Source organism: Colossoma macropomum, unplaced genomic scaffold (assembly GCF_904425465.1).
Source record: "Colossoma macropomum unplaced genomic scaffold, Colossoma_macropomum, whole genome shotgun sequence".
Lineage (NCBI taxonomy): Eukaryota > Metazoa > Chordata > Actinopteri > Characiformes > Serrasalmidae > Colossoma > Colossoma macropomum.
This window is the reverse complement of record NW_023494805.1, coordinates 22,636,571-22,656,224: the sequence shown is the minus strand read 5'-3', so window position 1 is coordinate 22,656,224 and position 19,654 is coordinate 22,636,571. Positions and strand designations below refer to the sequence as shown.

The window sequence follows — 19,654 nt, the reverse complement described above, 5'->3', positions numbered from 1 at the left end:
TCTGACAAATATCACAGCAGCTGAATTCAGACCTCTCGATTATCTTTACTGCAATTCTTACAGTACATGAAAGCATGTATGAGATATTTGTGTCACAATAAGGCAAGTGCAATAAAATATAGATAAAGACTCACTTGAGAACAGGAGAAGAAACATGATTATTGATTAGACAAAGACACGACTGTTGATCTAGACAAATACACAAAGAAATGAGTCAATGCTGACATAAATGTGTTATCTGTGTTGGGAGTTGTATCAAATTTGAAATTTCAATTCATTAAAACAGCTCAACATTTCAATTTGGTTGAATATAAAACAAAATTAACTTACCAGACAGGAAAACTCAAAAGTGTAATAGTCTGTAGTGTCTAAAGCTTTCCTTTTTGCTCGATCTTATATATAGAGGAAGGAGGAAGTATCTGGACTGCTGAGACCTTTTAATATGTATGACTGCATTTTAGATGCTGTCTCCTTCATGTCTTGTCATGCAGTTACTTTTTTTAAGTTGTACTGACCCCACTCTGTCTTTTATCAGTCTTTTCTTTTTATTGTTCTGTTTTGAAACATTAGTTTATGAAAATGTACAAATATGCTCCTTTTGGGAAAAACGTATTTAAGGTATACAGTTGGACCTTAAAACCAACGTTGCACCTTTGAAGGATGCATTTACATTGTTTGTACCTTGAAGAATGAAAAATGTACAGTAACGTTTTTGTGACATTTGTGTAGTTGTGTATTGAAATCATTACTAAGTGTAAGAGTTGATGGGCTGTTCTTCCTCATGTTTCTTAATCATAACACAAATGGAATGAGTCAAGATTGAAATGATAACTGGCTTCACATGACTACTTTGCATACTTTATGTAGTCTTTCCACACAGGCAGAAATCACATGGTCTCATGATTGCCACAACATTTTAAACAAATCAAACAATCAAACAAACAAACAAAAAAAAAAAACAAATAAAAGAATTAAGTTTGCACATTCAGCTATCTTGGTGAGCCACCTGTGAGCATCAGACATCAGTTATGGTTCTGGTGGGCTGGAGTCCAGAGTTTGATTATTTTCTTGCTCTAAAACATCTACTAAAAAACGGTTAAGTTGGGAAGGACTGTTACTGAATCATCTGGCTTCCTCAGCAGTATCACAATGTAAAATTCCTTCAATCTTCTTTTCTTTTTTCTTTTCTTCTCTCCATGCATCTCTGTTCTGTGTTCAGTAAGGCAGTCATTGGCGAGTTCTTTTTTTCAGGAGTCTCACTGGAAGTCTCTGCTCCTCATGCTGCTTATGTACAGCTGGTTTTTGAATGCTAGTCCAGGGGGGTTATGTGAGGCTTCAGTTACAGCCCCAGCAGAATCTGCAACCACAGGTAACTTATATTGCAGCTATCACCTGCACCCCTGATGGGCCAGAACAGCCCCTAATCGAGTGGCTATGTTTTCACTTCTCTAGCTTGACAGTTCTGTATGTGCTTTATTTGGCACTGGCACTGCTACTCTGACTGCCATACTAATAAAAAGGCATCAGTTAACACTGTGTTTGTCTATGTGAGTACTGACATTAAGGATGTCTTGAAGGAGCAAAGAGGGCTGCTGGAGCACCCAGCAATACAGCTGTGCAGTACCCAAGCAGAGGCAGCTACACTCTTAGCAATAAATGGTTCTTTCCCCACGTAATGGAAAACCTGCTGTACCTCATACAATATGTGGGCTTCTTCAGCTTGCATGACAACATGGAGACACACCCCTGTAGAAAAGGAACTTTCATGATAACATGCTGGTTTTCCCCTACCCAGTGTAAAAAAAACAGAAGGACCAGAGAGACAGGAACTTATGAGGAAATTTAATTAGATGAGCATTCCTCTTGCAGCATTCCATCTGATGAGTCATTGAAAAGAGGCAGTGATACTATCAAGAAGATTTTTGTTCTTATTAACCCTTTCCAAAACAATTCAAACTGAACAAATTCAACAACTCTACAGATTTGATCTGATGATAAATATAATAACAGAGTCACAAAAAGGTGCCTTGCCATCCCTCTTTACCGAAAAGTCTCATGTCCACATAGAAAAGATATGGAACAATAAATTGGAGAGTGATGTGAATCAGCTACAAACAAGTGGCTAATGTAACCAACCTCAGACTAAAATTTTCACTGTGATCGTTGGGTCAACATTTCTATTGTCCAGTCCCAACTAATATGAATGCATGGCATCACCCTGACGACTGGGTCATATCATAGCCTATTGAGACATCAGCTGTGTCTCCCATAGCACCAAGTTTTTATGTAACTAGTGCAGCCAAAGTATATGAGCAGTGCACAGTGGAAGCAGTGTGGCATTATTTTGCCCAAAGCAAGGAACAGAGATAGAAAAAGGGGGTGGTACCACACCTCCAAAAGTGGTGGGGCAAAAGTTATTGTTTCCATAAAAAAATAAATAAAATAATAAAAACTGCAGCTATAATAACTATTTAAAAACACATCTCTATAAACCTACTGATGAACAGTAGCAGGCTTTCCATCCACCAGTTTTTTTGCGAATTTTGAAAAAATCTGAATGGGAAACACCAAAATATCGCAAAAAGGTTTGAATAGAAGTTAGAATGAAGTGGAAAGGTTTGAATATCGCTAAAGCTGAAATGTGAAAAAAGTGGTGGAAAAGGGTTTTTCAGCATAAACAATGATGTATTAAGACGTAAGTCACATGATTCCATGATTCCTACAGATGGCCTATAGCTTTTCGAAGTTTGCTTTCCATATTCTGAAACAACTGATCCAAAGCTCATTTAAAAAATTAGAAAAAATTACAATTATGACTGGCACACACCTGACTTTCAGTAAACCTGTTGCGAATTACAAAATTGTCCCTTTAGTGACAATAAGGTCAAAGGGGTAATCACTGCTCATTGCGCTTTTGCTGGTTTTTTGCTTGGAGATAGAGAAACGAGAATATTTTAAGCACGTTTATTTATTTATGATGTAAAAAAGTTTGTAAATGCCACATGTCACACAGGGGCAAAAGACAGGAATGGGGCTCCTTGGATGCATATTTTTAAATGTCTACACTGCAAAATATTATATCTTAGCAAATGAAATCATCTTATATCTAGTTGTTACATCTAACATTTCTCATTTTGAGCTTTCTGTAAGAATAGAATAAGATTATTTACTCATTTTTAGATATTTTTACTGAAGTAGTGTTTGAATGAAATTTATATTCAACTTATCACTTTAAATTGGCTGATCAAAAAATATGCTTGAAACAAGCAAAGGTCTCTGACAGAGAATTTGGTACAGTATGGTAAGGTAATAAGGAGGAAGGTAGAATAAAGGAATGAATAGTGAGAAGGAGATAATGTGTAATGTAATCACACTGAGGAATCTCCTCTCCGTAATGTAGATTATTGCTTGATTATCTTGTTCATACTAGTCTGTCTTTACAAAGTTATGTCATCACGTAACAATGTGGAACAGTCCATTGTAACCATGATGGAAAGGTGGGGCTGCATAGAAGTTACTGAAAATAATTGCTACAACCGCACAATATAGATATTTTTAGGATGTAAATATACTGAGTTATTTGAAGTTATTTAACATCAGTACATACAGTAATTTGTATTTACATGGTGCCCTTGGCTCATGGGGGCCCTAGGCGCCTGCCAACCTTTGCCTAGTGCCAAACCAGGGCTGCCCCTAAAGGCACATTGCTCTTAATTGGATGAAGGAAAAACGTATAACATCGTTTTAATATGTTATTTCTTAATACTCTGAGTGTACTGTAGCGTCCTGCTACTGGCCTCTCTGCCATGTTGGTCAGATAGCTGAAAACAATCCCCTCCACCCTGGTTTTCACCTGTACCAAAGAAATTTTAGGTAAGATACCATTGCTGAGTCTGTACTGATGAGGTTCTTGCAAAACATTGTAGTTGGGGTGCAAGGAGGGCACTTGTAAGAACCTATTTGAACCCCAAATTTACAAGTTAAGGTCTCATGAGTGTGCACAAATGAGGTCTGCAAGGGTGCCAAATGGGGCAGTGGTTAATGACAGTAACATTGTCTGCAACAGTAATACTGTAACACTGTTACTACTGAGTAACAGTGACTGGTTGTCATATACGTGTTTCTCATTGTTACTCTGATAGGCCTCTAACAGTAGTTATGACTGATTAATCTAAATACTTCTGTCCATATACACGCTTATTTCTTTTCTGTTGTTATACATTCACTGTTGTATATTAATTGTCAAATCTTTATTCTTTATTTATATCTTTATTCTTTATTTATATTGCTCTTGCGTTATTGTTTTGCCATCGGGTGTCGATCAGAGGACAATGTGTTCCCCTTTTGAATTTTGGTTCCTCTCAAAGTTTTTTCTTCTTGCTCTTAAGGAGCTTTTCTTTGCCACTGTTGCCGCTGGCTTACTCAATGGGGCTTAAATTATGTTGCCACCCTGTAGTCATTTTAGACTATTTAGGACACCTGTCATTGGACCGCATTCTACTTAACAATTTTACTAATAGTATTCTCTCTCTCTCTCTCTCTCTCTCTCTCTCTCTCTCTCTCTCTCTCTCTCTCTTTCTACCCTTTCTCTCTCTCTCTTTCTCTCTCTCTCTCTCACTCTCTCTTTCTCTGGCTTAAGGTTAAGTTAACTCCTTAACTTCTGAGGATTTGAAGCTCACGTCATGAGCGGAGGCGAGTCACAGATCAACACAGATCAAAAACAGAGTGTGTGTGCAGTGAATGACCACAAAAAAACTCATTAGGTGGAACTGAAGTCTGTCTTTGGAATTTCAGAAAGGTAAGTGTCACATTTGTGTACAGGTAGATGTGTCTTTTTAAATGAGTTATCTGTGGCACACTACTGCCCATTAAGAGTCAGAACTGCTCTTGGCATAAAGTTCATATGATAACAGCTCATCATATTATTCATTATTCATCAGATTAACATTCTCTACTGTTTGTGCCACATTCTACACAGTGTAATGGGCCTTCTGGTGCTAAACTGTTCTGGTTCAGTCGTGTTAGCAGAGTGAGAAGGGGAGAGAGAGGATAGCTCTATGTTAAGCCTCCATAAGCTGCTTTCTAGCCCTTCAGGCTCCGTGGTTCAAGCTGCCTGCGGCCACTTTGCGTGCTCCATTCAGGGGGCTAGTGATGAGCTGTTCTGCCTCCACACTGATTAGCCCTGGTTGAATTGAGAGACTGTTTTTTGCTCTTAACGTATGGAAATGCAACTTATGGAGGTCTAATTGGTGAATCATAAAGGCAACTAAACAACTGCAGTGATGGCCCAGTTTTCAGTCCAGACCCAGAGTTTGTGCCAAACGGCAGTAACCTAAAGAAAGTTCAGAAAGTGCTATTGGTATTGAGACATTAATCAAAAATGCATACAACGTGTGATAAATTACAAATCCATTATGCAAATTGCGTAAATTGGTCAAATATGAGTCTTGCCTCACTCTTGTGCTCCCGAACTCCAACTCCCAGAATTCAGAGGAGGCTCACATGACTCGCTCATGAACATGAACGCTCAGGCATCAGCCTATCCCAGATCAGCTTTGCCCGATCCATTCTGCTCGCCTGTGTCCAGCCCTATATATACCATCTGTTTGTCCCTACTTCTTTGTAGTACTGCGAAGTATTGCCCCAGTTTCTCTGAGCGCTGTTTACTGTCTGTCCCGTTGTGTTTATCCCCTTTATTCTTGTGTTTTTGGGCCTTTGTTTGCTGTCTTTTGGTTTTGACCTGTTTCATCACGACGAGTTCGGATCTCCCTTTTTTCATGAAAATATTTTGATCCACGAGCGTCTGATTTTCTGACTCGTTACACTGTTTGGTAAAAATACAGGATTTTGTGTGGTGTTTGTGTATGTGTTGAGGTTAAATTGTGTAAAACCTAAAGTGTTACCTACTGCCGTCTTTGTCTTTCATCTTTGTATCGTATGCAACCTTTCACTTCACCTTTCACCTCTCACTGTACAAGTCTTCTTTCCTTTCTCAGTGCCTATTTGACTCCTTTCCACACTTTTTTCTCTTTCTCTTCAGTTTTGCCTCATTTCAGAAAAGCAAAATACAGTCTGTAGGGGATTCAGTAAAGACAAAGAGAACAATGTCAGATAGTCTAAGTTACATTTATTATAAGTAATAATAATAAGATGTTCTTGCTCTGTTACATTTACTACTAAGAACAGTGACTATCTGTACAGCACCTTTCATATTCACAGCTGGATGTGCTTCACAAGCAAAAATCAAAACAAAACATTCACGTAACACCTCTTTTACCTTGTAAGTTAATTTTCTTGCTCATATTAAACAGATTTCATCAAATTACATCTTCCCTCAGACTGTAATAACTGTTGCCCACCTAACCAGTAATGTAATGTTTCACCCCCCGCCCCCGCCGCCCCCCACACACATTCAGCAGAAACTTTAGTGTGTGGAATAAATTTTGGAAGTAATGTATTTGAAATGTATCTCATTTATATAAAAAAAAAACATGTCCATATATTTTTTTTCCCATATCCTCAGTAATGCCGTGTTTACAGTAAATATGTCACTGTAAGAAAAATGGATCATGATTTCTGGCTCAGGTGGCTTTAGTCTTCTCCTCTTTTCCTCTTTTTAGTGACTGTGTTCCTCTCCCTCGCAGGTGATGACCGATACTGCTTTCCTGCAGCGCGCGCACGCCTCTGTGGCGTCCAGCGCGGAGTCTCTGCTGGAGGATGCTGCGCACGCGCAGGCTCAGTGTCGCGCGCGCGGGGCTGAGCTGAGTGCCGCCGCTGCAGAGCTGCGCGAGGAAGCGCAGGGTCTGCGCGAGCGCTGCCAGCACGCTCAGCTCCACATGGCCCGACTGCGCATGCGCCTAGAAGAGCTGACCGACACTAAGCACGCGTACGAGGCCCGCGAGAGACAGGCGCGCAAACTGAGCAAACAGCTGTGAGAGAGAGAGAGAGAGAGAGAGAGAGAGAGAGAGAGAGAGAGAGAGAGAGAGAAAGAAATGGGTTAGGACTGAACTGATATAAACTTCAAATAATGGAAATAAGACGAGTTGAGGTGTGGTGGATGAAACTGATGAATAAAAAGGAAAACCTTTGAGTGCTATTTGATTTCTTTTTGCCTTCTAATCAGAGGCGTTGCTATAGGCCAATTTTAGAGGGGCTAAATGTAGTCTCCCCTAAGTATTATTTAGCACCCACACCCTCCAACCCCTCCTGAATGTACATTACAAATTCAAATCATCAACAGTATTTGACATTTATTTTTCATTACTTAGGTAAAGTAAAGGGATGGGCCATAAAGCACACATGTTAACTAGCTGAAGAGCCAACTGTTTTTACTATTTTAATTTTAAACTTTTAATTAAAATTAATACTGATTATTTTAGAAATATTATTCCCTAAATATATCCTAATTTGTGACACTAAATAAAAATAATTGAGAAAATAATCTTGTGCTGTTAAATGTCACACTCAGAAAAACAGGCACTGAACTGTCACTGGTGTGATACCGAAGAGTGTACATCTTTGGTACCTTTAGTTAGGGAACATAATTGTACCATGTTCTTTTGAAATTATATTTTTTAAGACTCTCACACCCTTTCTTGAGTCCAGCCTGTTTATTGTATTGTTCTGTTTTAAAACATTAGCTTATGAAAAGGTACAAATGTGTACTTTCCACTTATTCAAAGTACACAGTTGGATCTTAAAACCACCATTGTGGGTACATTTCCAGTAGCGTTAAATCAATGTTAAAATCATATACCTGACTGCCATTTAATACGTTTTTAGGGTTAAAAATGAAAGTTGAAAAGACATCCAAAAAAGTCACATTGAAGATTTAAGGTGTTTTAAGATGATATTTTATTATGTTCGAAAGTAAGTTGAAAATACGACCTAGAATCACCTGATAGTTTGGACGAAAAATTTACCTTTAACAATCACTGTGTCATCTGCAAACTTTATAATGTGGGGTGAACAAAGAGTGATTGGGACATAAGGTGAAATGGGACAGAATGACATAAACATTAGCAATTTTTTATCATAAGGTCACAAAGTTGTTGTAGTTAATTTATTGCACATTTTCCTTTAATGAATGCAATGTACTACTACAACAAAATCAGTCATGTTAATACCATGTTTCTACTTTTGAAATTAGTTTTTTTTTTTTATTTTGTGCCATTCAATGAGACAGCATGGACTAGCCAGCTAGCAAAAACAGCTAGCAAAATCCACTATGTTTACCCTAATACACTAACCAAGCCAAACCTAACATTAAGTTTAGCCTTGACCTCTAAACCCATTCCTGACAAATCCTGATTGATCTATTGAGGAGTAGAATGCCACCAGTCAGAAAGGAAGAGACATGCAGACAGACAGCAAAAGAGAGAACATGAGGAGAAAGCAGCAAGGAGAAAATACAAGAAGTGGAGTGAGGACAGGATGAAGGGAGCCACTGAAAAGTACAGGGAGATAGTAGAGACAGGGAACATACCCAGGTTAAAGTTCTTGGCCAGGCCCTGGAACGTGCCAAAATCAACTCTGCAGAGGTGAGTGAAGGGAGTGATAAAGGGGTATAAGCACATTGCTGGGAGATGAGGCCCAGCTAGCAGAGCTAGTCAAGGATCTGAGCAAGAGAGGGTTACAAGAGATATAAGTTCTTGCCACCCAATTTGAAGAAGCCAATGGAATAAAAAGCCTTGCTCCTATAAAGGCAGGTCACTACTGGTTTTAAGGATTTCTAAAGACAAACCCAGGCCTCAGCTTCTTACAGTGAACTTATTACGGAGCTCAGGATCCAGGACTTCCCACGACATGTCTGGAACTGTGATGAAACAGGCCTACAGGACCACTTCCTGTCTACAAGAGTTTTGGCAGAAGTAGGATCACCTTGCTTCAAAATCACTGCAAAGGAGTAACAACAACTATTTGGGCTGCTACTCATCATATTCAATGGCAAAAGGCTCTGGACTGACTGGTGTTTTGGGGCACCAAACAACACCCATTTCAAATATCAGACAATGGATGGATCAACACTTGGATTAAGTGTTTTTGAACTGGGGAAAGTTGTTTATGGCCCACCTGCCCAAAGAGTAACCCCGTCCACATGCTGCTGCTTGACAGACACCGCAACCACATATTTAACACTGAGTCCCTTACTCTCATGAGAGACAACAACATGCATATCGTGTGCTTCCCTCCACATGCGACACACATTCCCAAGCAACAAGGTCATTGTTCAAAAGCTTGAAGCACCTTTGGAACCTGGAGGGCCGGGTCTACATCAGAGAGAGTGGCGGAAGGAAGCTGCAAAGAAGCCCTGTTCATGTCCCTGCTCTCAAAGGCCTGGAAAAGTGTAGCAACACCACAAAATACACAGGCAGGGTTCAGGGGCAGTGGGATTTACCCACTAGATCCCACCTGCATAGACAAAGCTCTGTTTTCTCTCAACGGAACATGATGAAGCACCTGAAGCCCCTGAGACCCCTCAGTGCCCTCAGCCAAGTTATTCTCCCAGCCATGGGCCATGTCCTCCTCCAAGCCATCACCCATGCCCTCTTCCAAGTCGTGGTCCAAGCCCTCCTCTAAGCCCTTGTCCAGACACTTCATCAAGCTGTCCTCCTAACCTCATCAAAGCTGTATTGCAGAAATGTATCATGTGTTGGGCTATTTTTTTTATGCATGGCAAGACAACTTACACAAGGCAGAAATTCAAAAACTGTCCCAATCACATTTAATTCACCCTGCCTGGGACCACTTCATATACATAATATATCAGTGAGGAGACAGACAACACCCTTGAGGAAAACCAGTGGAAGAGTAGAACAGTTGAGTAAGGATGATTGACTCTCACACACTGCATTAAGAAATCTACTATCCAGCCTAATTGAAAAAAAAAGAAATAAGTTTCTCTTCTAGAACATGTGGCTGGACAGTGTTAAAAGACAAGGAAAAATCAGTAAATAAAATCTAGCATGTGTCCCTGGAGACTCCAGATGTTTAAACAAAACTTTAAGCAATGTTAAAGTAGCATCTTCAATTCCTCAATGCTGGAATTTCTTTTTCAATTAACTTTTTAAAACATGACATGATTAAAGAAGTAAGGGTGACTGGTCTGAAATTGTTTACTTTCGGCTATTGCTACTGGCCACTGGAACTATTATCAAATGTTTCCACTTTTTAGGAACCTTTTGTAATACAAAATGAAAATAATGAAAAATACAATGAAAAATAACACACTGCTGATCTGTACACGTCTCTGCTACAGACCTAATCTGGGCCTGGGCATTTCCTTACTTCAACCTGTTAGAAAAGTATGCTAACACTATCCACACTATTGTGTGCAGCCCTATAAGGCCTGGTTCTCCCATTTATATTATTTATCTCAGCAGTAAAGTATTAGTATGAAATCATGGCTGGACAGGCCATCTGGCAGACCAGGCACGTGAAGATGATGATTATTAGCATTAGGCTATGGAGCTCTGGAGTCCAGGAACCCATTAAGATCCCCTTGACAGAATTGAGCAAAAAAGCACTAGTGGTGAACAAACTAGCTGGTGTTTGCAAAGTTATGTTGATAACATTAAAATAAAACTAATTCTGCACACTTTGCTTTTTGCAAGTTGGCTAGTTTTTTACTTTTATGAACGAAAGGTGCAGTTTGCTAACTAGCTAGCACTCCTTACATCAGTGTTACCATGTAAGGAGGTCACAGTGGCTAACTAATGCATTGTGAACACGAGCTAAGACAATTCATAAACACTGGCTGTGTTCATTTTCCACTTAGCCTGACTTTAGGATGGTCAATGTGAACCGCTGATGACTGCGGGGTGGGGTATAAAAACAATGCCATCATGTCGGACACATTAGTTGTGGTCAACTTAATGCGGCTCTGCACAGCATTTCCTTAATGTGATGCATGCTGGACTTAAAACAGTGCATGCTGGTTAGAAATGATGTGTGATTTTCTCTGGCGCTGCAGAACGTCACCACGTCACCTGACATTACAATCTTGCGGGAGCAAGGCGGACCATCCACTGCACAAGCTACAACACGTCTTCATGATGTCAGAACATCACCCCTTGTTGGCTGGAATCTCTGATGACAAACATGACGCATGTGTCACATAGGTTACGTTTTTAAGATCCATTATCTAATGTTGCTATCTCTCCCAAAGGGATGCCATTATTTGACTTCCTCCTTCTGGCAGCTCATTTTTTACACATGGCCACCACACACTACAGTTTTTTCTTCCAGCAAAAAAGCTTTAAAACAGTTCAGTTCAGGAGTTATTTTAAAAGAAATAATGCCCATAATTTGTTCTTTAGGTTTCTTGTCACCTTCTTGGCAATATGGTTACCTTTGTAATGTTGTAATTTTTACTTTATTCTCAAGTATATGGTTCTTAATATAACAGAAATAATAATAAAAAAATCTCTCTAAAAGTGTGGCTCTAGGAGGTTTTTTTAATCCATCACCCCTGATGTTTTCATAATACATTACATAGATTTGATGTGTGTCATATTTATAATGTAAACTTTCAAGCACTTCAATTTCCTCTGCCCCAAAAAACGCTGTGAGATTGAACATTGTTGTGAGCTCAGCAGGGGAAGTAGAATGTGTCCGACTTGACAGCAGTGTTTTTACACCCCACCGATGCAGTCATCTGTAGTCCATGAGGACCATCAAATCAGCCAAAATCAAAAACGAATGAAGCCAGAGACGGTATATATAAACTGAACCCAGTCATCCTGCTGGGTCCAACGGAGACCAGATGAGGTCAGTCATGTCACTTCCTGATCGGCTTCTCATGCAGTGGATGGGGGGACGTGCAAGACTGCGCAGGCACCCTAATGAAGCAAATCTCCAGCGTGTAATTCAAATTATCACACTGTTTGTAGAAGCTGCCCAGCAACAATTTGTGAACATACTGAAGGATTATTATTATTGTGGGGCGGCACGGTGGCGCAGTGGGTAGCGCTGTCGCCTCACAGCAAGCATGGCCTGGGTTCGATTCCCGGCCGGGCGACTAGGGTCGTTTCTGTGTGGAGTTCGCATGTTTTCTGTGTGGGTTTCCTCTGGGGACTCTGGTTTCCTCCCACAGTCCAAAGACATGCAGTCAGGATGATTGGACATGCTGAATTGTCCCTAGGTGTGTGTATGTGTATGTCTGTCTGCCTGCCCTGCGATAGACTGGTGACCTGTCCAGGGTGTCTCCTGCCTTCTGCCCAATGACAGCTGGGATAGGCTCCAGCACCCCACCGTGACCCAGAAGGATAAGTGGTTTAGATGGTGGGTGTGTGTGTGTGTGTGTGTGTGTATTAGTACAACTATGATTATGTAATTAGATTCAATTAAATTAAATTCATACATTACTGAATAAACACATAATAAATAAATAGCAAAAATAAATAATAAAAAGTAAAAACAATAGATTCATGAAAAAAAGGTTATTAAATTGTTTTTTATTCACTTTATAAATGTATGTGCTGTGATTGCCTGTCTCTATTGGTAACTGTTTTGGTGCACTAAACGACAAATCAAACATTGAATTTTGTGTAAATTAAGATTAAGAATTACTGTTTACCACGTCTTATTATTACAGTGCTTGCAACCCAAAGCGTTGTATTGTTGTTCCTAGGCTCATTATTATTATTATTATTATTATTATTATTATTTACATTATTATTACACTACGAGCTGCTGTAAATAACAAAAGCAATAAAATAATGATTTGCGTTTGATTATGGATTATGAAGCGAATTTTTTGGCCAAGCATCAGCGACATGATCGGTTAAATTTAAATTTGTATTCCCATAGAAGATAAGCATCTGTATTTTCTGATTTTCGGTTTTCATGGTGGTGGTTGTGAGAGTAACAGAGCGCTTGCATCCCTGCAAAACATCTGATAAAAAAAAAGAACAGTCCACAATCCGAACCAAAGGCAAGAGATATAATATCACAAAAAATAACTGTGATGCGGTCTTCTAAAAAAATGAACTGGGTATGAAAACAGCCTGATGTTGTTCAGAGAGGTTAGCTAACAAATACTGCTATCTGAGGCTGCAGCTACTGAAATCAATACTCATACACAATCATTGATACTTGCATAAAATAATTACACAAGTAAAAGTACCTTCCCCAGAAAAACTTGAGTAGAAATACAAAAGTAGCAGGACAAAAATCTACGTAAGTACTGTGTACTGCAATGGAACTTCTTACTACATCCAGCATATATCAGCATAGCAACTCAAGATTATGCAGCTCTTGTCTTCTCTTTTGGGATTATTAGGTTGAAAATAAAAACTCCAAAGTCAGAGGTGTAACCAATCATAAAGCAATACATTGCCTCCAACAAAATATATTGAAATTAAACACAAAAAAAATGGAATCAGTATCTAAATATGAATGGCTAAAATGTAACAGAGTAAAAAGCTTCCTTTACTCACTAATATACTTTAGTGGAAGTAAAAGTATCATGATTTGAAAATACTCAGAAGAGTAAAAATCCATCAGTATGTTACAGAAGTACATGTACTTGAGTAAATGTAACTAGTTACTACTCACTTCTGAATAGGTTTATAAAGACAGTCTTTAGCATGACATGAAAGGTGATTTTAGTCAATGTCAAACCCAAGTACCACTTAAATTCCTTTCAGTTTAAGATTAAAAAAGTATGAGGAAGGACAAGAGCCAGTTTATCCACACAGTAATGAACCTTCGATTTTAAAGTAACATCTTAGAGAAGACTGTTTTCAAACAACTAAATGTATGGTTGGTATCTAATAATAATTCCAGACAGGTTTATATTCCTAACAGTACAGACTACAGAGCCAGCACTGCTCCGTGTTGTAAATGAATCTTAGGCTTAGTGCTGATTCTGGTAAACCATCCATTCTTCTCCTTCTGGATCTTAATGCAGGATTCAATAATGTTGATCACAAGATCCTGATCTATTGCAGGGCCGCCGGAACCACGGTGGTGAGCAGGCATTTGACCTACTGCTTTTCGAAGTACAGTGGCGACACCCCACTAATTTTTGAGTTCAGGACATGACATAAAAACCTCTGATTTCACTTAACTGCATGAAGCACTGACCAGCAGGAACAGGCAGAGTAAAACTCAGCAGTGGATCCCATCAGAATCTTCATTTCAGCTGGGACACGCTTTCAGACCTGCCTTGGTTGGTGCGGACTGTTGAATTTTTTCTTTAGTTTGGTTTTGACATGCAACTCCACCCGCATTTAGACAGCACCAAACAACTGAACCGCGCTAATTCACTAGAGAATTCAAAATGTTTTTCCAGAGCACATTTTCTTCAGAGATGTTGGCTAACAAAGTTTGTTATCTGAGGCTGCACCTGCTAAAGCAGCATCAAAAAAACACTGACACTGTTCGTGATCAAGTTCAGAGGCGGGGAGCGGAGCCTAAATTGATACTTAAGTACAAGTATTGATACTTGCATAAAATAAGTAAGTAAAAGTACCCTCCCCAAAACAAGTGAGTAGAAATACAAAAGTAGCAAGTCAAAAATCTTTGTAAGTCCTAAGTACTGCAGTGGAACCTCTTACTACATCCAGCATTTATCAGCATAGGAAAATTTTTTAAATTGATAGATAAAATAGATAAAATTTTGAAATTGCAAGTGACCTATGTAACCTAGTGGATCTTTCTAATTTAACTTTTACTTTGTTTAGTATTATTACTATTCTTTATGTTTATGCTTTTCATTTTTAAAAATCTCTATTTCATTGTAAAGCACTGCTGCTACGTGTATGAAAAGAGCCTGAATAATAATAATAATAATAATAATAGTAGTAGTAGTAGTAGTAGTAGTAGTAGTAGAACATTTGAAATAGTAGTTCAATTCATATTTCAAGCATTGAAGCATTCCATAATAAAACATACAGGTCTAGGAAAAACTAGCTTTAGCAGGGCGTGTTCAGAAAGACAGATGGAGAGATAAAGTGAGTATAAATGTGAAAGTATTTTGCTGAAAGCAGTCCAACTGCTTCTTCTTTCCACTATATATAAGATCCAGCAAAAAGGCACATCTGACCTGAGCTTTCCTATTGGGTAAGTTAATTTTTGATTTTATATTCAAACAAAAGGCGATAATTAGCTGTTTTGGTGCAACTTTGAACACAATTGACATGTTTACATCAGTATTGGTGCTTATTTCTGTGTACTTTTATTTGTCTAGATCAACAATCATGTTCTTGTCAAGATCAAAAATTATGTTTCTTCTCCTGTTCTCAAGTGAGTTTTAATCTATATTTTATTTTACTTGCCTCACAGTAACACAAATATTCCTTATATGCTCTAATACGTTACAAGAGTTGCCTTTAGAACTAATATTCAGATTTTCAAAAGGTCTGAATTTGGCTGCCACTGATGTTTGTCAACTTTTTCTAACTCAGTGTCTGTGTCACCCGCAGGTCTCCTCACCCTCTCCTCCTGCCTTTCTCGTCAGTATTATTTTGTGAATGTGAATAAAAACTGGACTGAGGCACAGGCGTTCTGCAGACAGAGCTACATTGACCTGGCCACAATTGAGAATGATAACGACCAAAGTAGCGTCATTGCTGCTGTAAATGGCAGCTATAATTCTCAAATCTGGATCGGGCAGTATGAGGATGTGCAGAACAGCTGGAGATGGTATTTGGATGATGATGCTTTCTATGGGGTGGGCGAGAGGAATTACAGGAACTGGGGCTCAAATGCACCAGATAATAACGGTGGAAAAGAAATGTGTACACAAATGATGAGTAACGGATTTTGGAATGATGTGAATTGTAACCTTTTAGCAAAATTCATTTGTTACAATGGTGAGTTTATACATATATATATATATATATATATATATATATATATATATATATTTCTGTATATATGCAGTACTGTGCAAAAATCTTCATATATTTCCAGTCAAAACTGCTATTAAGAACGAGTTTGGGAGTCCTTGAATCTAGAGAAGCAGAAACTGCAACCACCTTCTCCTTGGAGGTGTGGAAAAATATCCTCTTTAAAAAAATGAAAGCAAGTTTCTTAAAAAAAAAAAAATAAGTGATGGAAACTGTAATAAAATCCAGAAGATTATAATAGGTTATTTTTAATTACAAGCATCTGTGTAAAGATTAAATGTTAAATGAATGCACTTTTTTGGCACAGTGCTGTACTTACTGTACTATAATATCCTATAAGCTTCCACGATCAATGAGGCTTAATGTTACCTGTAGACTAAAAGGAACTTTTTATTTATTTATTCATTTATTTATTTATTTATGTATTTATTTATTTATTTAAGGGTCCAGCAACAGTAATATTATGATCAGTCTGAGTATGAATGTCTCTGATGCTCGTCAGTACTGCAGACAGTACTACACAGACCTGGTCAGCATCAGGAATGCAACAGAGGATCAACAGATTTTTAACTTAGCAGCAGGACAAGCAGTTTGGATCGGTCTTTACAGAACTAGACTATGGTCAGACCAGAGCAACTCCACTTACGGGAACTGGCTAACTGGAGAACCAAATAATATGGGAGGAAATGAACACTGCACCGCAATGTGGATGTATTATTCTGGTCTATGGAATGATTCTCCTTGTAATTTTGCATACCCCTTCATCTGCTACAGATGTGAGTGGATTTTAATACAGTATTAATTACAGTAGAAATAATTTGTTATGAGTTTGAGTGAGAATGTGTGTGTGGGGGGGGGGTAATAATATGGCAATTATTTTGACAGTTTTTTACACATTATAGTTACATCAGCTACCACCATTACTCCGGGTAAACCTTTACAGTAATCCACATCATAGACATTTTTGGGCACCTGAGTGACAGAAAAAAAGAGGGACAATCACTTTTTTTGGTTTTTAGAATATGCCAGTGCTGCTGAATAAATGATTTAATCTGGTTACTTCCACGCAGCAGAAAAGTCTTTTTTATCTTTAGAAATTTTGTAGAAATTTTATCTTTAGAAAGTTTATTAACATTAGTTTCTTAGTCACAGTTTCCTTCCTTTCCATTTTTTAGCTGAATATATCTGTCTATCTATGAGAATCTATGGTTAGAATTTGAAAATCAGGTGCTCTTCGCACTGTGTGAGCATTTCACGATAGATAGCTAAATAGATGATCCAAAAATACCTGGAAAAAATTTTGTTAAATGAACTTACATTTAAAGTTAAAATTGTTTTTTGTTCTTCTGTAAAGTTTCCATGAGAAAAGTTAGAAGTAAATAATCATAAGAATACTTATAATACTGCTATTACTACTACTACTACTACTACTACTACTACTACTACTAATAATAATAATAATAGTAAGAAGAAGAAGAAGAAGAATACAGTTTATTTAAACATTGCATTTCTTAAACTCAAACTTACTTATAAATCCATGAACAAAACAACAACAGCAAAACAAACAGAATAAAAAAAAGCCAAAACATTCCAATCAAATGAAATGGAAATGACAGGATAGGAGACACACAGCAGACAGACAAAGTCAGTGTCTGACTTTTCTTATGTCTATACATCTATGTCTATATACTGTATGTGCTACATGTTTAGGTCAAATTTAAACCAATGCTTTCTTCAAATTACAGTAACACTGTCCACACCTTTCACCACAGGTAAGAGTCTGGTATTTTCGGATGAGATATATATCTCTACAGCTTCCACTTATAAGTTAACTACAATCAGCTACATTTATTTTCTCAACCTTAACTTTTTTTCTGCTCTTCTCACATCACAGAAACAGCGACCACCACATCCACCACAGGTAAGCATTTATCGTCTTTCTTAAAGCAATTTCGGATGTTGTATAACAATATATTCTAATGATGTGCAGCACTGTGCAAACATCAGATATCACAATTCATTTACTATACTTCCAGTAAAAAATGATTAAACTTAATTTTAAACTTGTTGTAATGTGACAATTCTTACTCCGTCTAAAAGTGCAGATAGACATGATGGTGTTTATCAGTTTCTGAGTTTAGACTGAAAACCAGCTTGTGTGTGTGGGTGTGTTATTTTTGTGTGTGTATTTTTGTACATATTAATTTTTTGTTATCCACAGTAACACCAACTACAACTTTAACTACAGGTTAGTGTGTATATTCTCTCACAAAGCTGTTTCTTATGCTACGTGTGTCTATATACAACATTTTTAAGACAAATAACAGAAGGAATCCACGAGAACAATCAAACAAAAGAACTAGACAGAAACAAAGAACAATGGATAGTTAGACACTAAACTGAAAGAAAACAAATGACTGAAAAAGAACACCTAACAGGGCAACACAAAACAGGGCTGCTATCCTACCACGAGACAAAAACCAAGGATATAATAAATAGAGAGAAAAACTAAGAAACACATGAGCACAGTTGCAGGGCAGTGTAACAGATAAGACACAGGTGAGGGACAAAAGAGCAGAACAAGGAAGGAGCAGGAAAACAAAAACTGAAAATGAGACGAGAAAGCATCAGAATCAGGGAAAGACATTAGAAACGTTACTGTTTATCACACAGCTTTTGTTTGTATGTTTTAATCAATATATAGTTGTTTTATCTTAAATCAAGTTTAAGATAAAGTGTCACCACAGGTATGTATCTGTATTCTTTATCAAAGCAATTTTAAATCATATACAATGGTATATTCTCACAAAAAATATGTATCATTGTGTGTTCGTGTTTGCAGTACAAATTTAACACCATTTTTGTCTTTATTACAGTCACATCAACCATAAATTCCACCACAGGAAAGTATCTTCTTTGTCAAGTCAATTTGTAATGTGATATTCCGGCAGCTTAGAATTATAAGGTTCTGTCTGCGTTCAGTGCAGTTTTTTAAGATATTGAGGATCAAAGATTTCACTTTCCGAATAGCACAACTCTGATGTAGGACAATTAGCTTTCATAGCCTAACAAAGTCATTGCCTCGAGATACTTTTAACCACTGAATCAAAGGATATTTGGAAATAGCCTTTTTCTATGATGGACCAAACGCAGAACCTTTTAATTCTGAGAGCTCGCTTAAAGTTTAGATTTATAAGGTTCTGTCCACAAATGAACCCACACTGGAATGGACACTTCACCACAATGATTCAAATGCTACTATCAGACATACTTAAAATACATGAAATGTAGGCAGCTATTTTAGTGCAATACAATGTAGTACACTGTTTTACATTCATTTTTATTTTCAGACATTTGTAATTTGATCATGAATCAGATTGATATCATGAGCACACTGATTAAAATATATCCAGATCAAATTCGAACACAACCTGGTTTAGTTCCTAGTACAAATCTATAGTACTACATCAGCATAATAAATTACTATGAGTAATGAGGCTCCAACATGTTCATTAATAAATATGTATTACATGAACATTAGAAATATTCTCTGTGTTCTGCTGTGTGTATCTTGCTGTTGTGTTTCTCTGTGCTGTTTGTGCTTCTGCTTCAGTGCCACTGTCTTACTGCAGTTACTCAGTATTTCTGAAATTAAATGTTTAAAATGTACTTTTATTACATCAGCTAGCTAATTTACCATGCTATTCAGGTAGCTAGCTGACTGCCTTGAAGATGAATAAGTTAAATTAATTTTGCTAATTAAGCGGATATTAGTTATGCACCTGGTTAACTAACAGCAG

General features: G+C 37.8%; 1 protein-coding gene across 1 annotated transcript; it reads left to right on the top strand.

Annotated features, from left to right (window-relative positions):
* The first annotated feature begins 15,019 nt into the window (after nucleotides 1-15,019).
* Nucleotides 15,020-18,707, top strand: LOC118825383 (macrophage mannose receptor 1-like). Its single transcript, XM_036595969.1, has 7 exons — nucleotides 15,020-15,066; nucleotides 15,194-15,249; nucleotides 15,429-15,818; nucleotides 16,298-16,630; nucleotides 17,600-17,626; nucleotides 17,749-17,775; nucleotides 18,697-18,707. The coding sequence occupies exons 2-7, from the start codon at nucleotides 15,204-15,206 to the stop codon at nucleotides 18,705-18,707; spliced, it is 834 nt and encodes a 277-aa protein (XP_036451862.1). The 5' UTR covers nucleotides 15,020-15,066; nucleotides 15,194-15,203.
* The last annotated feature ends 947 nt before the right edge of the window (nucleotides 18,708-19,654 follow it).

Excerpts from the sequence above, each read along its gene's own strand:
- LOC118825383 (XM_036595969.1), top strand. The coding sequence starts at position 15,204 with ATGTTCTTGTCAAGATCAAAAATTATGTTTCTTCTCCTGTTCTCAA. Across the intron at positions 15,250-15,428 it reads GTTTCTTCTCCTGTTCTCAA|GTCTCCTCACCCTCTCCTCC; the intron begins GTGAGTTTTAAT and ends TGTCACCCGCAG. Across the intron at positions 16,631-17,599 it reads CCCCTTCATCTGCTACAGAT|TAACACTGTCCACACCTTTC; the intron begins GTGAGTGGATTT and ends TTCAAATTACAG.